The 24197-nt window shown below is 44.8% G+C and overlaps 1 protein-coding gene across 2 annotated transcripts in view; it reads right to left on the bottom strand.

Annotated features, from left to right (window-relative positions):
- Positions 1–24197, bottom strand: part of NBAS (NBAS subunit of NRZ tethering complex) — a 2067161-nt gene that overhangs the window by 1061931 nt on the left and 981033 nt on the right. For both annotated transcript variants that reach the window (XM_085610668.1, XM_085610669.1), the window contains exons 34-35: positions 13988–14145; positions 5548–5649 (exon numbers count right to left, since the gene is read on the bottom strand). In XM_085610668.1, the coding sequence (XP_085466794.1) occupies positions 5548–5649; positions 13988–14145 (260 nt within the window). The remainder of the gene's footprint in view (positions 1–5547; positions 5650–13987; positions 14146–24197) is intronic.

Here is a 24197-nt window from a genome sequence, read left to right as displayed (position 1 = left end):
GAGGAGGGTATGCCTTTATACAGGTGTGTTGTCACTGTGGCTGCTCCTCAAAAGCTATATTGCATAGATTAAGGTGAAGGACCCTGCGCTGTTGTTATGAAAGAAGGTCCTCCCGAAAAGGGTAGCCTGATTAGAGGACAGATGCTCATGGGGCAACTAGTATGACTTGTGCCCAATCATTCTTTATCTTATTCAGAACTCGTACTAAAAGAGATAGTGGCGAGAAGGCGTCCTTGATGCATTCCAGCTGGAGTGTGTCTCATAATAAGCGTTCATGCAGAAACATCTGCATGCAAAATTGCTGATACTGCGATTTTTCAACCATGGCCAAAAAGAAGTTGGCAAGTTTCCTCCACTGCTGGAGGATGCCCTGCAGTACCTCAGCATGTAGAAGTTACTTGTGATCCCCCAGATGGCATCTGCTCAGCTCATCTTCTCTGACATTCAGGATCCATACCAGATCATTGGCAACTAGAAAGATGCCCTGATGCTCTAGCCACCTCCAGAGACACAAGACCTCCTGGCACATAACCTAGGACTCCGCTCTGCCCTGCTTGCTGCAGTACCTTGTGGCACTGGTGTTGCCCCAGAAAAGCTGCAGTACCCTCCACTTGATGGACGGCAGGAAGGATATCAGGCACAGATGGCCTCCTCGTTTTAGGTCGATGTCTGGACCAGGTCCAGAGTTCCAGCAGGGAGCAGAGGGCTGAGGTCTTGGAAGATGGTGCGCAAAGACAGAGGGGGGCCACTTGAAAATGCACTACACAGAGGGACTCACTGATATGTTAGGTGGGTCTCCTTAGAGGGAGGAGGTCGCAAGGGCCTAGGGACCACGGGAGCAGAGCTGGGTGGTCGGTGTTGGAGCCGGGTGCAGAGAGAACAGGTCAGCTGGATGTCGTGCATCTTGAGGTCCTCGCGGTCAAGAGCAGCCAACCTGGAGAGGCAATCTCGAGACAGCTGGGCCACTCAGGAAGTGGGTCTCGGTTGTCTTGGCGTCCCTTGACAGCTGCTTGCTTCTGGTGTACTCTTCTTCTCTCTGTTTTCCATTTGGTGTCCGGTATCCCGGGTATTGGTGCACCGCAGCACCGGTAGGACCTGGTGTCTCCAAACTTGGTGAGGAGACCGGTCCGACCATCTGGAACTGTTGTACCTTCTCTTGCTTTGGTGATGTGTCAGGTTCGTCGGGGATCAGCAAGTCAACAAACAGGACTTCACGGGACCGGTGCCTGCGGTGTGCAGGGAAGTGATACCTTCACTCCAAGGGAGCTTCTCCGCTACCTTGAAGGCTGGAGGTGCTCGGGGGTTCTTGGAGTACTCTCAGACTTCAGGATGACACAGCAGCAGCGATTGTCGAGTCCTGGGAGCAGCAGGCAGGGTTTGGCACCTTTTTCTTCTGCAGCAGGGCTTCAGTTCTTGTGCAGCGGGTCTCCTTTGTCCTGGTCTTCTCTTGTCCGTCGAATCTGATGTTCAGGACTCAGGCTGCCACCTACATACTGAATTTAGGGGCGTTACAAGGGGAGACAGGTAGTAGCCAATGGGCTAAGAAGATGCACTACCCTAGCCCAGATAAGATGTCTTTCCACCATCTCAAGATAGTGGCATTTCAGGCGAGGGGTTCACATCGCCTGCCCCCGCTAATGCTGATATGTCATCACATAGGATATAATGCACCCTGCCTTAGGGCTGAAGGCCTGCAGTAGCGGTGACTTACCTATATCTTATGTAGTGTATTTGTGGCATGGCACACTGAACTGTGTGCCGTGTCGACTCTGGATTTCTCGGCACCAAGATACTCAGACAGCAATGGCAGTATGCAGAGCCCGGGTGAGTGTTCTCTGGGTGGCCCCAGAGGACCCTTATCAGTACCCATGCCCTAGGTACTAGGGGTACCAGGTACTAGAGACTTACAGGGGTAGTTGGAGTTGTGCCAATTGTGGTATAGGTTTAGGGAAAGAACCCTGGTACTGGGAACCTGGTTAGCAGGGACCCAGTACTCTAAGTCAAAGTTGCATCAAAAGACAGGCAAAGTGTGGGGAGGGCTTACTGCAACAGAAACTCACTTTCCTACACATGGTATGTCCCCCAGTTCGTCCATACAGTCTCAAACCAACCTACGTGGGCAGCCTCACACAATGTAAATTGTTTCCTCCATTTTGTCACACCAATCCATGCCCTTAATCCAAGTTGCCAAGGGCAGAGCCATTGCAGACATCCACAGTATAGCAATATCCCATTTGGCCACTACAGTTCACAACCCATCAATATCCTATCTCCCCGGGTCCTCCCATATCATCCAATTTCCAGAGGAGTGCAATTCTAGGGTTTGCCTCATTGTGTAGCCATACCACCTTGGAAAGAATATCAACCACAGCAGACCTATATGTGTCTATTATAGGACAGGACCAGACCATATCATAAAATCTCCAATCGGATCACGGAGCCAGAGGCACGCAGAGCTATCCCAAATCCCAACCTTTCACAGTTGTAAAGGTGTAAGGTAGGCCCGGTGCAAACATTTAAACTGCACCAATCAAAGATTTGCCGATATTGCCAAGACCTGGTGAGCCATACACGCATCCCGCCAATCTGCATCACGCAACCCCCCTCTTGATACACACGTCTCATCTTTTTTTCAGGGGGCTTATCAAGTCAGGTGAGTGCACCACAAGGGTTCTATAGAGCTGTGAGATCCCGGCTTTCCCCAAGTGGTTCATAAGTAAGCAGGTATCAAGTGGGCTGTAATCAGGAACCCCCTCCAAATCCCCACGGTATTCATGAAGTGCATGACCGAGCTGGAGGTACCTAAAAAACTGGAAAGCAGGCATCTGAAATTCGGCGTACAAGTCCTGAAACGCTCAAATGTGGTATCGTTCTCAAACGTCCCCATACCTTCCGATCCCTATGGAGTCCAAGCCCCCAACGCCTTGTAAGTTTGCTACATGTGCCAGCCATCTGCCTTCTCACATGGAGTCTCGAGTGTTAGCCTACGGTACCAGCCAATCCAGCGTAGAGTTGCTCTCCACGGCTGAAACACCACCTGGGTCACCTCTGGCAAGGAGGCTGGGATAGGGGCACCGTAAAGTACACCTGTCACTTTCTTTGAGTCTAGAAGGGAAAAGTTACTCAGATATTCCAAATCTCCCCACCCTCCCACGCATCCCTTCATTAATACCATCAACAAAGAGTATGTATTCCAGCAACAGTCGCCTGCCCTGGCTGATTCCGCCTTCCTGGACCTTGTGTGCAGTACAGATCCTGGGGCAGTACTGGGAAAGATGGTCCTCCATAATGTCGACTGTGTTGGTGTCCAGAGACGTTCATCCTACATGTGTGTGTCGCTTCCTGGTCTTTTTTGGACGCTCCTCTTCCTCGTAACATTGGACATGGCACTGGGTCGATGGGTATGCATGGGTGGATTCGCAAAGAGTGGCCAAGGATAAGGCTGATCCTTCAGAGGTTGTCATCTAACAGGCGGGCGGGCACAGGGGTCGCGTGCTCTCACGACATAACTAATAGTGTAGTAGGTGCATAATGCTCCCCATTTTTCTTTGACATGATCGATTTTGTGTTTGTTTACTGTTTGCTTTGGGGAGGAACATATTGTGCGGGAGGGAGAAGCCGGGGGCATGTTTTGAAGGCCCTCCTCCAGTTTATTAATACTCTCTTTACTCCCCCGTCTGGTGGGGTTTCCTTTCTTACTCCATTTTCTCTGTTTCTTCTATATTTCGGGTCTGGTTCCGGGGCGACAGGCACACTGCTGGGGGGGGGGGGGGGGCCGTACTCATCTGCAGAGGTACAGGGTGGGGGGGTGGGGGGAGGGGATTCTTTAGTTTTTACTCTGTTTCTATGGCCTCCTTTTTCTTCTCTTATTCTTCTTTGTCTTCTTTTCTGGGGTCAGCACGGTAGATCTCCTTTGCTGCCAATCACTGCTTTTTATGTGTGCCTCAATTTCCGTGGTGATTTCTGGGTCTTCGGGCAGGGGACTGCAGGCGCAAATGGCCGTGATATTCCTCCACATCCTGAACCTCCGGTTTTAGCGCCATTGCCTGGATAGATTGCTGTTTATTGTTGGCGTTTACTATTCTGCCTGCCATTTTTTTTGCTGTTGGGAAATTGTTTGGCACCTGATCCTTCTATCCCTTATTATAAAATGAAAACCTTTTGTATCCTGGTCCCTATTTGGGCTGTTTAGTGGCCAAGAGTATGCTAGCATGGAGAATCTGCTCCCCGAGGTGCTGCCTGTGATTAAAATGTGCTTCTGTTACTCTGACTGCTTAGCGGCCGGCCCCGGGGGTTGTAGGCCCATACTTGTCTTTTGTTTGAAATGTCAATAAAGGTTTTTACAAAAAAAAACAAAGAGTATGTAGTTCTTTACGGGTGAGTGAAGGGAGAATATGTGGTCGGTCAGCAACTAGGGAACTGGACAGGGGGTTCGCTTACTTAGAACAGGAGCCCTCACTCACCCAGATGGGTCTAATGCTTTATCATAGTGCATGATCCTAGTTGGGCCAGCGCTGCTATGCCAGAAAAGAGGGGTCTTTATCGGAGATCTTTTGTTCCAGTGACTTATGTGAAGTGTGGGTGTAGGGCTGCTCATGTAGAGTGGTGTAGTAGAGTGTATGTGTGTGTTGAGGTGCATGTTAAAATAAACCAAGTAGTCCTAAAAATAATTTTTTGATAGGCGAGTCTACCTGTCCAAAAACGTGGAGGCTATCAAAAGAGGCAATGATCTCTGATAGCTCAAAAGGTCAACATGTTTTTGCCATTGGTTAAATCATTGATGATCAGTTCGCAATTCATCGAGGCAAATTATCCCTAATCTACATAGTGGTTGTAAGCTGGGGTCATATCAATATTAGCCAATTACAAAGTAACATAGATTTGGTATAGGTGGATATCTTCATATAGTGTTCTCTAAAAATGAAGCTGACCCAATGAGGATAGCAATTCTGCTTCCTTGAGTAACAGCAGAGATAACGCTGATTTTGCGTGAGTGTCGTAGTGAAGAATCCACAGGACGACCTGCCCAATCTCTGCTGCCTCAGGAGTGGATTAATAGGCAGCAGTTGAGGTGCCCAGTAATAAAGTCGGACATCAGCCATGGCAAGGTCTCTACCATAAACTGATTGGATGCCCTTACCCAGTGCTACCATAAGGGATCTATTGGTCCAAATGAATTGGCGCCCTATTATCGGCAAGGCATCAAACCATGTCCTCTGGATGTGTTGCAGATAATTCTGGGAAGAGAATGTGGCCTAACGGCTAGGGCGGTTGACCTTGGAGCTGGGGAACCGGGTTCGAGTCTCGGCAGGGAAGCTCAACATTCTGTGATTCTGGGCAAATCACTTAGTCTCCTCGTGCCTAACAAAAATGAATGTGCCTGTCTGTAACGTAACTGGTGCTCATGTAAAGCGCTCTGATACCTTCGGGTCTAGTTTGCCTAGGTTTTACAGATTGTGTCACTGGTGGCGAATCATGGAACACCAGATTTCTCTTATTCATTCAAATATGTTCCATTCATACAAACAAGGGGGTGTCACACTTTACCTGGTGCTGCTCTTTACCGATTAACGCTGATGGTCCAGTGAGATGTGCACTCTCTCCCGCTTCTGAAGGGCGAATCTGATAGTTCACAGCTTGATATAGGATCTAGGAGAAAATATATGAATACATTTTTAACAGGAAGCAACAAGTACCATTTTGTTCGGAGTGGTTGTGCATTAAGACGGATTCTCACTTCGGAACACAGGACAATAGGTGAATTGAGTGGAATTACAAAATAAACAAAGTATGTATAAATGCTATCAACAGAAAGGACAAGTAGACATCTGAAAAGAACACAAGGGATGACAGTAGTCCACCATAAAAGGCACATGCCTTCTGCTCAAGAAGTGTACAAATCTGATATATACACAGTGATCGCTCATTCTGCAGGACCAGATGAATTTCATGGGTTTCAGATTTAATGAGGTGGGACTTTATTGATGTTTTAAAGTGCTGCACTTGTTCCGATAGTCAGAGGGAGAGCGTTCAAGTGGGTGGTCCCAGAAGGTGGAAGGAATGGAATCGGTTTGCTTGGTCTTAGGAAGTGCAGATTGGTTGATCGGAGGTGGAGAAATGATGTATCTGTATAAAGTGGGTGAAAGGTAATCTGGCAAGATTACAAGATATTACATGGGTGTAAAGGGTCCAAGTGTTAGAAGAAAGGCAATCAGTGTAAAGGCCATAACGATTAACAAAGTATTTCTAGGGAGACTGCAGTGGTCAAATGTAAGGCTTTGTCATGGCGAGTAAAGCACCATGCGGAAGGTGCTAAAAAATATTGCAATAATCTAGTTTTCTAACAAGCAGCGAGTTAATCAGTGCTCTGGCTTCCTGTAAGGTGATACTGGGCCCTTTTCACTGAGATACGAATGGCATCAGATAGACTGTTCCGGTGCCGAGCCCACTGAAACCAAAGGTTCTACTCTAGAGCCCTCATGTGCTATCTGACACTCAGGACGAGGAGGATGCATGAGGCTAGGAGGCCAAGTACCACCCAAACCATTCTTACTGACACCCAGGACTATGCCCGAAATATTAGGGTAATATCCTAAAGTATCATAGACTTGCAGTAGCAATGGTAAGTCCTTGAACACCACCATTTCCAGAATAGTCCCTATGAAGGGAATTGGCGGGTCGGACGTCAGATATGACTTCAGTTTGGTGATGGAAAAGCTCAGGATTGACAGTAGGGCAACCGTCATCAGAGATGGTCTGCGATTGACCGTGGCAAGCCTCCATTGAGCAGCTAGTGCTCAACTCTGCACCTATTTCCAACTTTGTAACTTTCTAGATGACACGCTTGGCCAGAAGTAGACTGACCTCCTGCATAAGGATGGTAGCATGGCCTGTCAAAAGCTGAGGCAGGGGAAATACATGGGGGGATTAATAAAAGACAGAGCATAGAGTCTTAGAACAATCTATAGTACACTTCAATCTGATGTGATGGATTTCCAGCCAGGGTCAAAAATAAAGTCTTATCCCTTGTTCACTTCCAGGATGGTGCCACTTAGCAGCACTCAGAAGCTATTGCTTTTAAGACCTTCGGATCCAGGTTGGTGCCTGGGAATATTCTTCAGGGGAGGAATCTGCAGTTAGAACCATCAGAATTGCAATGTGGAGCTTAGTCACAGTGTGCAGCAGCGTCACAGTATTGACCAGAGTGGAGCAGACTCATTTGTACAACAATGGTAACAGTGGGGTCACATAATGGCTGCTGGTGTATAACATTTTGGGGTGAAATAGACTGGAATGTTAAACGCTATATTGATGATAGTGGTTATAATGACCTATGTTTACATTTAATATCACATTTGTGTGGTTGGTATTGCTGTGTGCCTCTGCAGGACAGGGAAGACAGGGAAGATGGAAGGGGTCCTCGTTTTGTGCAGGGAGCTAGCCCACTGGATTAAACTAAGCTTAACAGTATCAAACAGATAATGACCTTTGTATATGATGCACTTCACTGTGGGATGCCCTGAAAGAGATTTCTTCCCCTGGTCCTGAGAAGAGGATGTGGGAAGGTCATGGGCAAAGAGTGGTACTGCTTTTGAGGGTCTGGAACACTTTGGTTTTCATTCTGACAGCAGATGACCCCTCACTGCAGCTGCCTTGCTCTGATATCACAGTAGGCCTTCCAAAGCACCATACTGCTCTATGGACCTGGAGAGAAAGTGGGAGTCTCAGGCTCAGCCCCCTAATCGTGGTGTGGATACTGCTGAAGAGGGTGCCTCCAAGCTTGAGACATGATATTGTCGCAAGGCGAATGACAGCTGGTGGGACTTTCTGTGAAAGTCTACAGCCAATCAAGTTTCATTCCAACCTACATCCAACAGATGGCTGCTTTTTGTACTTCTGAGGCATTATTGGGTTAAAAAAGACGTAGGGGGAACATCACACTTAATTCCCACTCCAGGCTGTGGGCTGATGCTAATTTATGTCAACAAACAATTAATTAGAGAATGGCACCATTACAAGATAAGGCTGCAAAGCTTTCTAATCTATAATCAATGAAAGATGAGCAGCGACACCACTGTACATTTTATGATCTGAGCATCACAATTTCATTGCAAATTGTCAGCTCAGTATAAGTTTGATGTATTATGAAGACCTTATGAAATCCATAGGAGTGATCCTGCATTAAGTTTTTCTGACATAACACATATATTGCATTAAACGTTGTATTTATTTCATTTATAAAGTGCAACAATCATCCCATAGGGGATATCACAGAGCTGAATGACTCCCAACGTTTCAGTTGAAAGAACCCCACAAAAAATGATCAGTACAAGAGGGAATTAAATTGAAGACAGCCAGGTTTTCAAACTCTTTCTAAACTGAAAATGATCAAGGATGAGGCGGAGGTCCAGGGGGAGGGCATTTCACTGGACGGCAGCCAGATGCAAAAATGAGCATCCACCAGTTCTGGCTTTCCTTATTCTGATGGTGTTGGCTAAAGCTAAATTTTGGGATCTCACGTCACTGGAACGTTTATACAAATCAACTCTGGTCCATAAAATGTCCAAGCCAGTGTTGTACAAGGCCTTGTGACCATTGCATAACAGTTTCAAGCCTTCTCTTTTATGCATTAGTAGCCAGTGCAATGATGTTAAGCACAACGAGGCAGAGCTAAACCTGTCCATATTACAGATTAATTTAGCAGCAACATTTTGGATTACCTGCAATCTTGTAAAAAGGTAATCTGCCAGGCCCACAAAGAGGGCATTGCAATAGTCCAAACAACTGATAATCAGTGTGTAATATGGTCTTTCGCCAGGGTATTGGAATCCATTTAAACATCCTTCTTAAACGTTTCAGGCTATTAAAACACTTGCTGCAGGTAGCATTAATATGTTCTTGCATTGAAAGCGAGTCATCGATGATGAACCACTGATGTTTCGCAGATTTATTAGGAGGAGGTGCGTCACCCAGAGAATCTGGCCACCAAGAGGCATCCCACATCTGTTGGGCCCCACCAAATAGCATAATCTCAGTTTTGTCTGCATTTAATTTTAGACAAGGGTTGGTCATCCAGTCCTCCACTTCGGTGAGGCACTTATGTAGGTTGTCAGGCGTTTTCTCATGATTCTCTCCTAGTGAAATTATCAACTGGGTATCGTCAGCATATGAGCATACTTTGAAACTCCATTTCCTTATAATTGTGGCCAAAAAGGCAACATAGACATTAAAAAAGGGTAGGGCTTAGCGAGGAGCCCTGTGGTACTCTGCTTCTAATTTATGGGAATTGGATCTGAAAGAGCCAAGCTGAACTATATACGACCTTTTTTAAAAAAAGGCCCTAGCCTTTAGAAAGCTTTGGAATGTAAGCCAATGTCAAAACGTTTCTTAATCAGCGGCACAAATCTTTTCTTAAATGCACCCAAAGTTTCTCAAAACCTTATAAAATAAATGTTTCAATGAAGTAAGTGTTCCATGCCCTCATTACGAGTGACGGTATCAGTATTCCCTTTGAGTGAAATTCTGCCAGTATTAATTCTAAGGGATCACAGGCTGTTGCCAAGACTGAGAGAGTCAAACACGCCTAGCTGCCCTTGTCTCCTCCCACAAATCACTGACAGCCTTGGACTTTATCTCACACACATCAAATACAGACAGGGCAGACAGAAGCACCGGGACTGCAAGCCCCCAAACCTGCTCCCACACACACAGAGTAGATCACGAGAGAACACACAACTCTTTCCTCCTACTGCCTCTACTCTGACTCCTGCCATCCCACTCCTCTGATCTCTTATCAACTCTCCTGCTGACATTTTCTGCCTGCGTCGAGCTGGTACAAAATGTCAGAGAAGTTTCCCATGGTCCACATAATTATGCCCCAGAAAAAATACTGGGATAGACAGAATTTGTTGAAGGCATTCCAGTCGGAGATTTCAGCCCAACGATATCCCACACCAAATTCCAACCAACTCAAAGCAACATCCTAATTGTCTGACTGGCCAAATGAGCAGGTCTACTCACAAATATCTGCTTTCAGCAAATTTTATCTGACCAAGTAGATTGCAGTACAGGTTTTATGGAACTTCTATGCATTTGTCCTGCCTGATGTTGTTATGGATGGACTCTTTAGAGGCTCAAGAACACAAACTAATCAAATCCCAAAAAAACTGCACAAGAAATTTCCATGCTAAAGTCAAAAGCCCTAATGACTGCAATTATTTTTTAATATTGCTCCACTATTTTACTAAACCAGAAATGTTAAGCATATTTGAGCTGGGCAGAAAAGTAAGCCATGACTATTCTCCTTTCCAGATATGCCCTGATGATGCTTTCTTCAAACACACATTATCAATACTTTAGACTAAAATCAAACGAATGACTGATTGACACATAAAATGTAAGAAATAAGACAATGGGAGGCACTAATTCACAGTATGCCCTTTAATTTTACCCTCTTTAAGCATCTACTAAATCACTCATTGGCCAATGCAAAAGTGTTGCTAGAAATTGAGAGAGAAATAGCAGCTTTGAGAGTTGCTATCACTAGAACCTGCACTCTTCAGTCTCTAAAGGAGCTGTCTTGAGTGGACTCGCACCACGCTTCAACAGACTTAAAGGAGCTGTTCATGCCCATCGCCACTGCTTAGATTCCAAGTATATCAAGCCTCGTTGTCTCCAGCCCGAGGACCAAAAAGCAAAGGAAAGTATCCATCTTGGTGCATCACCACAAAGTGACCCAATAACAAAGGCCTTTTGGATGATGTGCTGTGTCTTTCTCTTCAAATAGTGGCCAAAAAACGCTATTCAAGACCTGTTAGGTGTATGAACCTCTATATCCCTTGTTATTTTGCCACAGAGACAACTGAAGGACACACAGACTCAAACCACATTGCTGTGGAATATGGTACATGTTTTGTAGGGCTTATTAAAGGAAGATGCAGGTAATTCGATAAACAGAACACAGGGACTTAGTAAAATGAATGAAATGAGCTTACTTCCCCACACTCCTAGAAGGAAATAATCACAAAAATCCTTGAGCAGACCTGGACTATAAACCAAGATGAAGACAAGGGTTCTTCCCGAGCTTATGGTCCCATTTCCCTCTTCTCCAGTAAAAAGAAAACTATAATGTGTCTGGATGCTATGGAATGACAAATGACTAGAGTGTTAAATCAGACAAACAGCAGGTGATAAGAGGAATATTTTCAGTTTGTCTAATGGCTGGCAATCATTCCGCGTGGTATTCCAATCAATGGTTCTTTTGTCCACAATGCCACCTTAGCTTGGACCCAGCCATATTCAAATCAGTCTTGACCCTACCCTAAAAACAACAGTCCAGACTGAACGACCAAGCCAGAACACCTGCAACCAAGACCCATTTTGCCCTGATTTGTGCACTTTCAGCCTGACTCCAGTGACACAGTGAGTAAGGGAGCCACATCTGGGAATACAGTTGGCAACATAAAGCGTTTCATCAAAGAAACAAAAGGTGATAGGAGAAATGTGTTCAATTTGTCTAACCATTGCCAATCACTTGGAGTAGCATTCCAATACATCCTTCTTCTGGGCACTATGCCACCTCTGGTTAAACTCCACCATATGCAAATCAGTCTTAGTCCTGCTCCAATATGAACAGTCCGGCCCAAACTGCCAATCCAGATCTGAGCAGATCTGAGCAGAAACACAAGCAATTCAAGTCTGGTTTTGCCCTGATGGGGCTTCATCAGTCAGGTGCAGCTAGGTTCCAGTGGCAAAACGAGCAAAGGTCCCATGCCTGGGCATACCCTTGGCCATTCCGAGTGATATATCAAACACACAAAAAGTGATGGGAGGAATACTTGCTTGCTAGGTCCAAACTGAGGTGCCTCCGGATCGGTATTGGTGGATGTGAAAAAAAGTAATGAATGTCAGCGAGCAAGGTGGGCGGTTATATGTGACTCCATTCCGTCACGTCTGGGACAGTACTAAGTCTCTGTGGAGCCGCACAGCATCACCTGCTGGGGCGTGGGAGAACTGCTGGTGAAATTCTCCAGATCCATTCTGGTAAGTGGGGATATTGCAATTGTGAGGAATATGTTGTTAGATGTATCCATCAGCATAGGTGGAAAACCAACCAATACCAGCCAATAAAAGAAAGACTGCAACGCCACTAAGTAAGCTCCAATACCAATGACCCCAGAGCAAGGTCAAACTAGTACCTCCGAGGCCCAAGGAAGGAAGAGATGGTAAAAGGATGCAGAAACCCTGCCATAATTGATGGGAGGTAACATGAATTAAGACACAACCACATATCATCCCAGAGTAAACATCCCCACTTGGAAGAGCAACAGGTGAGACTCACCAAATTATACACAAGTTCGCATAGCCAACCCGAGAGGACCTTTCCTATCTAAAGGGACCCAACATCCCAGGCCCCACTACACCTATCTGGTCACAGAACCGGGCAACAGAACTAGTGGGTAGTGGCCGGTCCTCCTACAAAGGGTAATCCTAGATGGCTAATTAATCCCAACAGGTGGTAACAGAAACAACGTTATAAAAGGATGTTTTAGGCACCACAATGCTGTACAACTGTCTAAGGTAACACCTTCAGTTGAGGAATAAATAGGACTGAAAGTGCGTAGATGGAAACCATGACTGTCCGAACACAACTTCTGATATTAACAACCTTAGATTACCTGTTCAGCCACACATGAACGAGAACAACAAGGAGGGCGAAAAGACTCATCCGAACTCCAACAGGCAGTTACTCCACAACCAAACAAAATGAAAGAAAGTTACCAAAAATCCACATCTACTATAGGTCGGCAAATATATCTATCAATATAGGGAACACTGTATCTCAAGAAGCAGCTGAAGAAGCTATCATCTAAGCACCACTACCCTGAAAACAAAATAGATGATCATGAAAGGAAGTATTCAGGATCGATGTCAAGAGGAAGACCGGTCCTCCACAGGTTCAGTTCTCAACTTGGAGTGCAAAGAAATCTTCAGGATAGAGAGGGCACATCATTGTACCTATCCCGGAAGTGAGATCTGAAGTGTTGCAGTCAGTGACACTTGTTGTGGCCTGCAGAAGTGCAAGAATGGCCCACCTAAGCTTCTACAGGCACCAGTGGGAAGCAGGCAGGGTAAGGGATGGGTCCCGAGGTGCACACAGAGTCTAGACTAGCAGACAGATGTTGTGTGAGCTCATTATTTGAACTGAATTTCTTTCTTGGTGACACTGTCCCTAAACCCACAGCAATAGAAATCGTTTGGATTGGAAAGCAACTCCAGATCAGCGTCAAAGGGTGCAGAAAAAAACAGAACTGACATTGTAGCTCCAGGATGACACCATATACGGATCTGTGGCATCATATCTGGGCACTGACGCTTTAACGGGGCCATGGTGACAAATGCCAGCAAGGGAGAGCAATTTCAGCTTTCATGATCCAGCGTGATGCCTGGAGGATATTCAAAGGTGCCAAATTCGTAGGAAGATGGTTGTATAAGAAACAGACATTTCATCTCAAGAACTACCTGACATGCAGCAATCAGTGCTATGAAGTGGCTTCTTGATACATCTCAGTGCTTTTCAAAACAAATGCATATAAAATTTCATTTTCGTCCTAAAGAATATTCAAATTCTCCCATATTTCCAAATGAAATGTATCATGAGAGGTGGAGAGAAGTAACTGGTTGTTATGACTTCAAAGAACTAGCACACTCAAGAAATGTGGACTACATCTGGACCCTCTTAATTACTCAGGAAGTTCCGGCTACTAAGAATGGCAGATTCAGAGGAATTTCAAGGGGTTTAAAAAATATCTTCAGGACTAGAATAAAGAAATAGCTGAAAATGTCGTGTGTGAGCACTTGAAAGCAGATTATACAGCCAAGACTGTCCTCAAACATGTTCTCTTTGTGTTCTTTTAATGTAATTTTTTTTTATACACTTCGGATTTCCCACAAGAACAGTCTGGGACTAAAACCTTCAATAACTCACCTGTGTCTGCAGAGAACTGCTTGCTGCCAACAAAGACTGAATGGCACCTGGAGGGCAGTGAGTGAGAGCAAAAGCCATAAGTTCCTGCCGGGTCCCCAGATCGTGGTATCCTTCTGACTGTCCTAATTGGCTACAAACATCCCAGCTGTCACTATAACCTGGAGAGGGAGCAAGAATGAGACAATAAAGAACCTCTTTGAAGATCTCAAAATCCCAAAGAAAAAAGCTATTAAAAAATAAAAATCTAAACAAATATATAATTAAAGATACTATTTTCTCTCTACAGGTGGTGATTATAACAAAACAAAATTGGTTAAAATTGGTCTATCAATGAAATGCAACCTACCGGATTGAACACAGTCAGAATTTGATTAGCAGAACAGCAAGTAGTTGACAAATCAATCCCCAATCAAATTCCCAGTACTCCCTTCACTGAAGAAGAAACACGATTTTAGATTGTCGCACATCAACTAAAAAGAGGTGCCATTTCAATTTGCACTAGTAGTCGTGGTAATTTTAAGACCATAGTCTATTTAACAAGAACACACAATCCAGAAGCACTCATTTGATAAACGTTCTAAGTCTTTTATAGAAATGTAAATTGTTCACATAGCACAAGTCACATCCAAATATTGCATGGCAAATACAATTCTTAATGCTTACATATGAGACTTTATTCCCTATTTAAGAAACACCAGTTTAAAACAAGGACATTTCTGAGATACCAAATGGAAATAATCTAAAATTATATGTAAACTTGTACACTGCTCCCTCAAACCACAGCTTCGCTTTCTAAAAAAAGGTTTGAACCCCTTGCATATAGCGGATGTAAGCCTTCAGAATTTTCATAATTCATATAACATTTCTTAGTTTGGTAAATCTGTTAAAATAAGGATACACTTGGGACAGGTCACTGGGGTTGTGCTGCTGCCGGAGGTGCGTCGCTGTGTCCTGAATGTGTGGGAGCCCAATGATTATAGCGCGGCTCAGACTCGGTGGGCGGCCCTGGGGAACATGATTGCCAAGAGAGATATAGCGCAGCTTTGGGGTGCCCAGCGGCCGCCCACCGTGTCAGTATGGAAGGAGAATATGGACTGGTGTATGTTCAGGGAGAAGACTGTGTATGTTGCCCGTGGTAAGCCGGGGGCATGGGGCAGAATCTGGGGGCAATGGAACGCATATCGCGGGGGTATCTGTACGCCCCCCCTGGTGGACACCGATATCGCCATGTCCCCCTGACCCTTGACGGTTCCGGGCACCTTTTGGAATGACTACATATGGACGTTCGTTTCCCTTGGCCCCCCCCCGTCCCCAGCCTCCCGGTACTCCTTCCTTTCGCGTGCTGCTTAATGGTCTGAACTGGAGTTCCCCGGAGGAAGCCTGACCTGCACTGTTTGCCTTTATGCCTCGCCTTTTTTTTTTTTTTTTTTTTTAGTTTTTTGTGTTTGTTGGATTTAAGTCTCCTGTTCCTTTAGAACTATCCGGAGTCAATACGGTGCCGAGCCCCGGGAACCGACTGCAGCTTTGATAAATGTATATTTCATTCTGTACTTAGCGGCCGGCCCTGGTGGTTGTAGGCCCGTGCTTGTATCGAATTATTGTTCAATAAAAACTTTAAAAAAAAAAAAATAAGGATACACTGATAACTCCTGCCCTGAGTCTTGCAAGATTCCCTTGAGCTCTTCAGGGCTAATCATGAACTAAGTTCTTTCCAAGATAAAACTAAAGCGGTTTCTATAAAAAATCATGGAAATTAAAATATCTAGCCATCACAAACATTGTGGCTCTTAACAGCCTTGCCCACTTAAATTCACTATTGAGTATTTCATCTTTACAATAGCTGAACACTTAACTGGAGGGCAGTTATCTGCTTTTAACAAAATGTAAACAGAGTTTTCAGTCAATGACCTTCCACTTTCTCTCAGCCATCCTTTTTTCATGGATCACCTTGAATTGTAGAAAGACCATCACTCGGGCACTAGTCTCAAGTAGCTTGGATTACGGTAATGCACTCTGTGGGCATGCCAGACTGCAGGCGATTCAGAATGTATTGTTTGCAATAAAAGCAAGTATAGCTCGACATCAGAATGCCTGAAGAAACTCCACTGGCTGCCTGTGCGTCACACAGCCAAGTTCAAACTCATGTGCTATGCACATAGAGCGCTACACCAACTTGACCCTCGAATTTTGCAGGACAAAATTGAATTTTACATTCCCACACGACAACTGAGGTCTTGCAATCTTGCTCTGGCCAAAACTAAACGCATCAAGAAAACCAGAGTATGCGGTTGATCCATCTCCAATCTGGCGGCCGTTCACTGGAACGAACTCCCCCCTAGACCTTCGCCACACGGGCGATTATATGGCATTCAGAAAGAAGCTGAAAACTACACTGTTCCCTAGGTTGTAAACAACAATACTTGTAGCTTGTATCTTGGTTCCCTACTCTTAGTCTGCCGGGTTATTTGATCACTATCATACCAGGACACTGCTTTCCAGCGCCGTGATATCCCTCGAGATAATTGTTGCGCTCAACAAATACAAATTCTTCCACTCAGACATAAAATCTCTACCTCATCGAGCATCTACAGTGGTACCATAGCTTTATATGCTGACAATGCCTGCTTTAGTGTTGGACCACCAAAATCTTCTTGACATTTCTTTAGGCTCCAATTGTTTTTGGCACACAAGATTTTATAGTGTCTAAGTACATTTCCCAATTTATCATATTGTTAAAAGTAATTCCAGGATACCTACATTATGAAATTTTGTGGACTATCATCTGTCCAGTTGACCATGAAAAGCATTTACATTTATGGTCAAGCACCAAGACTTTTGTTTTTTTCCATATTTATAATTAGTTTATTTGCGTCACAATATTTATTAATTGCATAACATTAATGTGTCTTTAAAACAGATGCCGGAAGATCAGCAGGATAATGTGCAAAAAGGGTGGGGGCTAAAACACACCCCTGGCGTAAGCCATTCTCTACTGGAATTGGTTTTAGATAATGAAGCACATTTATCAAACTCTATTATTGCCCAGTTACCCCCTATGTATTTCTTTTAACATTGATGGTAGCTTTACACACATTTTCTTATCTACTATTGTTTGGCTCAGGAGCTCCAGATTTACTTAACTGAAGGCAGCTTAAAGCGTATAAAACAGCAGAACAGATTACTACGTGTTTTGATTGCCTTCTGGGCCAACGTTTAAAGGCTAAAACAATGACGTAAGGTTGAAATCCTCCATGCTCAGACAGACTAGGGTCAATCAAATCCTTCATACATTTTAGCATATGCCTTTACGTAAATGTTTGGCACCAACATCTATTAAATTAATAAGGCAATACATTTTTAGATCTGTATAGTCCTCCTTCTTAAAAAAGGGTTGACTATTGTACCTTTCCAACTCTAAGGAAACTGTCTGAATGTAGCAATTGGAATATCAAGGCAAATATCCTGGACCACCAATGCAGACATATCATTTGGACCAACAGCTCTCAGCAGATTAAGAGGAGATGTTTTTAAAAGAGAATTTACAGTCAGACAGTTGGCATAGTATTCTTTCGAACAGCCTACCCAGATTTCTTCAGGAACCATATCCAAGGATATATTTATATCTGTCTGTGCCAGAACCATACTGAACTAATCTCCAAAATGTTGTCATGTCCTTTGACAAAATTACCATTATTGTTTGTTCACAATTAGAGCAATAGTATTTGTTGGACTTGGCCCTTTTTGGCAGGTTCACCCCTGAACTTTTTGCCTTAAGCTCTGACATGGTGGTAGTGATTTTAGGCCTCTGGGCACTTTAGCACTGTGGCCCAGTGTAAAGTGCGTGCGCGCTCTGAGTGCGTGTGGTGAGATTGGCCTGCCCTCCCATAGGAATTTATGGGGGATATGTGTGTCCATGGTAATTCCTAGTATGAGAGGAGTGCAGGGGCGAGTTTAGTATGTATGAACTCGTAAGAATAAATGCTGCGCAATGGTGTGCACAGATGTATGGTGACTGGAGGAGAAATGCCACTTGTAGAAGTTGGCATTTCTGTGTGCTATGTATCTGCCTGCCTTATGTGAATTGCATGTCTGGCTTGTGAGTGACAGGTCCTGAGAGGTGTGGGTTGCTCCAGGGGTCAGGGTGAGTCAACCCAGTGGTGAATAGAGAGATCTGCATCTAGATGGGAGGGTGGAGTTGCACCTGGTACCTGAATAGGGCTGTGCCTTCCCTCCACAATGCTGGCTCTGCCCCCTGTCGTGTGTCTGATCACTGAGCCCCCACCTGACAAAGGGGAGAGGAGCTGAGCAAAACAAAGTGCTCCAAATCCCCCCTAAACCTGTCCTGACTGGTACCACCAAGCCCTGTGCTGTGACACAAAGGGAATTTGTAGTATAAATATAGGGGCTGTGACCCCATGAAGATGTGAAGTTCTGTATTTGTTCTGGAACCTGCGGGGCGTGCTGCTGCTGAGGCCCAGGGGGGTCTGCCAGGAGGGCTTGCCTCCCTGGGCCCTGCATTGCCCCTTCTTCATCTGCTTATTACTGCAGGACCATTTGTCTGCTTCTAGCGCCTTGTTAGCGCTTGGTTTGGAAAGAAGAGGAGAGTGGGGGCTGTTGCAGCGCGGCGCTGCATGTGGAGATCGAGGGAATCCCGGCGTGAGGGATTCCCCTCTGATGCGGCAAAGTGGGAGCCCACCCTGCATTCTTTGTGTATGGAGCGGGAGCCCACCCCGCTTATGGATTATTTAGAAACGTGGGAGCCCACTCTGCTTTTGCGTATTTAATTTAACAGGAGCCTACCCTGTATTGCCTGCAAAAGAAATCACCGCTGCGGCACGAGCCGCACATCGGGTCGCGCTGGCAGCAGCCCGGAAGAGATTCGGACAGCAAGCAAGACTGTGGCTTCGTGGGAAGGGCTTCTGAGACGGAAGGGAAGGCCCGCGAGAAAGGAATCCGGCGCAGTAATAATGCGGGGCTCCTATGAGCGAGGGAGAGCCCCGCGGTGGCGGCCGCCGTAAGAGAGGAGTCCCAGGAGGGGGCCCGGGTGAAGAGCCATGCGGCTGGAGCCTTGCGGGCTCCACGATGAAGTCCCGGGTCCTGAGAGGGGGCCCGGGTGAAGGAGGCACATTGCTGGCCGTGAAGAGCAGAGCGCAACCGGGAGAGGAACAGAGTGCCGGTCCTAAGCCCCGCATGTCGCAGAGAGAAGCGCTGCCGATGCAGAGAGGAGAGTCCTGCCTTCGCCCCCAGCAGGTGAGTGAGAGCTGGGCAAGGGACATGGCTGCATTTTGCTACCACTCCTACAAGGGGGCATGTTGTGTTTCAAGAGCCAGTACGCTCCAATGAGGGGGCTAATGTGATTTAAAAAGCCCCGTGTGGTGCCAGTGTCCAACGCTTGGGGACAGTTTTATATGGCTAAGAGAGCCCCAGAGGGCCACAGTTTATTGGGGGCAGTTCGAGGCGCATTCTCGGTGCCTGGATGGTCCCGCCAGAGAGCGGGCCGCCCCAACGATGGTGGCATATGTTTTAGTGCCACGTGGGGTCCAGAGGGGACAGAGGTGCCGGGCCCCCTTCACGTAAAGTGCCACAGCTGCGCCGCACCAGCGCGGGCAGCTGCAACAAATTGGGCACAATGGCGAGGAAGTCCCTGAGTGGGACCGGAGGCACAGAGGTGCATATGAGAGTCACAGCTGCCCAGCAAGTAGTGGGCAGCTGCTACGTTTAGGTTTGCGCAGTGGCGCACTGTGGATTCAGCTTCTAGGCAGCAGCCCTGACATTCTGGACACAGGGCGTTTGAGCCCCTTTGGAGATGGCCTGTTGGCCAGGGGGTCTGCGAGGTAAATAGGGCGCCAGGCCCTAATGCGAGTAATGCCTCTACTATGGTCTTTATTAGGAGACTATGTGCTAAATGTGATTTATGTGGTGCTAGGAAATGTAATTCATGTACTATGATTTACGCACCCTGTTTTATGCATAATGTGTTTATGTGTGAGGTTATTGTCCAATGCGTTTAGACATATGAGAGAATTGCATAATGCGTTTATGCCAGTGAGATTATTTCCTAGTGTGAGTTATACTTAGGAGGTTAGGGTCTAATGCGTTTAGACTTATGGGAGGATTGCATAATGTGTTTATGCTGATGAGGTTGGCGCAGAATGAATTTCACGCCTAAATGTGATGCTGCTAGCGTAATATGATTTATGTTGCAGGAGAAGATGCTAAGCACAGTGTTTACCAGTAATTACTGGTTGTGTTCTATATTTATTATTAGTTCTACATTTACTATTTGTGCTTCTGATGGTTCTGACAGTGGCTCAATCGGCCCTGTCAGGTGTATATAATCCCTTGTAAATATGACCTAGTACCAGGTGGCACCATGTATATTATGTGGTTACTATTCTAATGTGTTATGAGAATACAAAGGCTATTTTTGATATAACCTTGTGTGGAGTTCCTTTTGTGGTGTGTCTGGGATGTTGTTGCTGTGTGCGTGTGCAAATGCTTTATACATGGCCACCGGGATAAGCCTGACTGCTCGTGCCAAGCTACCAAGGGGGTGAGCAGGGGTTATCTTTGGTGTGTAACTCCCTTGCCCTGACTAGAGTGGTTGTCTCTGCCTGGCTTTGGCGCAAGCCTTAGCCAACCAGAGATGCCACTTCTAACAGTATTTTATTTTATTTAATCTTATCATGGCCTTGTATTCCTCTTTTTTATTTCACAATATTTTTTGTACTGCCTCTCATCCCTATTTTAGCATTTTTTCTGCTTCAACTTCCTCATTTTTATTTTTAAATCTTGGCACTTAGTATCAAAACACACTGCATTATGTTTTTCAATTGCCTTGAACCAATCTTCAAATTATGGATCTTTGTATTCAGAAGGACTTTCAGCCAATAGACCGCTTTCTTTCATATAAAAAAGGAAAATGTTTGAAGTCCACATGTGATTATTGTTAGTTGCAAAGATGTCTTCTTCCAAATGTTACTCATCAAGTGAAGAAGTAATATTCAAAATTTCAAGTGATACAGAACTACTTGAGCTACTGAGATTGCATAATGTTATTTTATTCTTCAACTGAAAAAACATTGATGATTACAAAGAACCAAAAAAGGGCCAACACGTACTTCGTGACTACAACAAGTAAATGTGTCATTGGATCAGGACCTGAGATTTATCACAGCGAAAACTAAATTAGACACTGATAAGCCAAATGTCACAACAAAAAGGAAACACAATACCTACTCTGTCTGAAAAGAAAAGAAAAAAGAGAAAAACAAAATGAACAACAAAAAAAGAGAGGCGCAAAAAAGCAAATCGAGACATTAATGGCAATATGCTATTCTATTTTTTTAAATGAAAATGGATTTTATTAATACAAAGTTTATTGGAACATTAATTTGTGGCAGAATAGAGTCATATAAATCCTCCCATGATGATAGAGAAAAAGTGTAAAAATCCTAACAAGTGAACATGAATTTCTTTATTATTTTATTATACCACTCAATGATATCCCTTTTATTTACCTCCAAGTTTTCAAAATCCGAAGTACCCTGAACTTCAGTGAGTATTGCTAGATGTGTATCATCAATATGCACTTTTAAACGCCCTAATAATGCAACCTGCTATGGAATAACCTTTTCTCTACTGTTCATCTTCAGATTTAATGAGGCTCTTAGAGGTAGATGATCACTGCCACCTTTTTTGGCTACTTGAAAATTAGTAATAGGATCAAAGTGCCAAGAGTGAAAAAAAACTGTCAGGCACCTTTTATTGCCCAGTATATAAGTGTGAGTTTTAGGGATATCAGATTTCAGGCGACTGTTCAAACATAAAGCCCCAGTTTATCATACCTTTTGTGCATGTCACGCCCTTGATTTAACGTAGTCTGGAAATACTGCTGAAGGTTTATTATACACTAATAATAGGTCAACGTGACATTGGACCTCCTGCTTTGGGCTCAAGTGTAAATTGAAATCCCCAGTTATCGCAATGAAGGTATTAAGAAACAAAGGACATAATTCCGTTTGCTGGTTCTTATTGAAAAATATCTCTACCAATCTTACATAAACATACAACAAACTTATATTCTCTATTAATACAGAATTGTTATACAAATGCCTGTATGTATGCCTGTATCTAAGCACACTCAGTTGTTATTTGCGTTATGCCTTTTGCTATGTTTGTGGAGATTTAAGCTACTAGACCACCTATAAGGCATCCAGAACATATGGTTCTTATTTTGGAATAGATCAGAGGGAATCCATTAAAAATGGGTTGCTCTCTAGACAATCAAGTTCCCTGGAAACATATGATACATTGCCTTCTAGCACTTTATCCATACATTACGAGTTAAGCATTAAACCTCATCAGTGAATGTACCAGAGGAAAAACAACAGGTTGTTTGGAGAAATATTATCCTAATCAATATTGTTAACCATGGTACTTTTTTCTTCCAACACCGAACTCAAACAAGCATATCGATTTTCCATCTGTGAATCAGTGTTTTGCCAATCTCTTTCATTTTGTGGAAAGGTTGTTTCTAACTTTGCTCTACTAAACCCAACTAATCTCTTTTGCGCCTACCAAGTTTCATCATTCAAGGATACATTGAGTTGATTGCTTCATCAACTAGCGTGTTTATTTAAGACTGACTTCACATCTAATTGCTCCATTTCCTCTCTTGGAACTATTCTTAGTCCTTGATGATTTAGCTTATTATCAAAAGCTAGATGAGCCACATTTTTCAGACTTCCTTTCTGTCTTTATCTTGTACAAAGTATTCTTGTTTTATATCATTTGAGGATATTGCTTGCAGCTAGGGACAATTTTAAAATATCTGAAGTAGATCTGATCTAACTAGAGGCCTACACTTTCAATATTTCTTTCCTGTCCTGATTAAGGTACAAAAATGAGCGATCTTCCCCCTACACCTAGACAGAGATTCATAATATTCACCAAATGAGGTATTAATGGCCACAAAGGAATAAAGGGACATGCCATCTTCTGCTAAGATTTGCGGGATTGAGGTCTAATAAGCCACGCCAAGAGCCAGCCTGGCCGTCCCTCTTCAGTGTGCGCTCTAGCAATTTATGGTTTATAATCGTGACAGCTCAGGCGTTTCAAAATAATATTTTATTGTTCCCTACCCTCCTGAAGTCTAGTTAAAGCAGCCTCATCTGTACCCAGAGCATTGTCTAACTCATGTAACCTGTCATCTAGAGACCAGAGCTCCCCGTACAGCTCCCTTCGTGCTCCAAATGAGTGACCCAGACAATGACCACGACCCACCTCCTTAAACGTCTCCATTCAACCACGCCAGAGATTGCAGAACCCTGATTAAGATCGAAATACCCAGTAAAAGCCTCACCCAGCAACTTTTGGAAACAAGCATCTTCCTGGGACATTGGGTTAAGTCGTCACGTAGGGATCCCCGGGCGCTCCTCATCCAGATGAAAGTTGAACAGCAACGTACTGTAGTCCGGAAGGGTCGTCCCCAGATACTCGGTATTAGTCACATACTGGCTAAGTCTGTGTGAGTAAACAAACTCATCCAACCTAGTGTGAAGGCAGTAGATGGGAGAATAATAGGAATAATCCAGCGTTAGCCCATGCTGGGTTAGCCAGGTATCCGACAGCTCCCAGTGGTCTAGCCAGTCACTGTGGCACTCTGCCATCCTGAGCCGGACCACCAGCCCGGGGGGGCGGGGGTGTGAAGGTGGAATGGTCAAGAGTAACATCGGCCACACAATTAAATTCCCCCCCCTCCCCCCAATAAAAGGTTGTGTGTCACCAAAGGTACCAGAGGAGCCGAGAGGGACTGGAAGAATGCAAAATATTACTGATTTGGAGCATGAATATTCTCTAAGGTGATATCTCTGCCCAACAATTGACCCTTCAGCAGGACATAATGCCCCTATTTGTAAATGGTCAGTGGACAAGTTCGAAGGGTGTCCCTGCTCTGATCCAAATGAGCGTCCACCTGGCATAGCCAGAATAGGGGGTAGCATACAACTGGCCCCGCTACCGGTGCAGCAAGCGTTCAACCTCCCCCAACAAGAGAAGCCTCCTTCAGTATAGCCAACTGTACCCCCGCCTCCGCAAATTCATATGTATTTTATGACATTTAAAAGCTGAACCCATCCCCTGGATATTCCATGAGAGGAAAGTTAATGCATGACACAATCTGGCATCAAACATTAAGAGCGTCCCATGT

Source organism: Triturus cristatus, chromosome 6 (assembly GCF_964204655.1).
Source record: "Triturus cristatus chromosome 6, aTriCri1.1, whole genome shotgun sequence".
In the NCBI taxonomy this organism is placed as follows: Eukaryota; Metazoa; Chordata; class Amphibia; order Caudata; family Salamandridae; genus Triturus; species Triturus cristatus.
The sequence above is the reverse complement of the archived record's forward strand: the minus strand, read 5'-3'. Positions and strand labels throughout refer to the sequence as shown.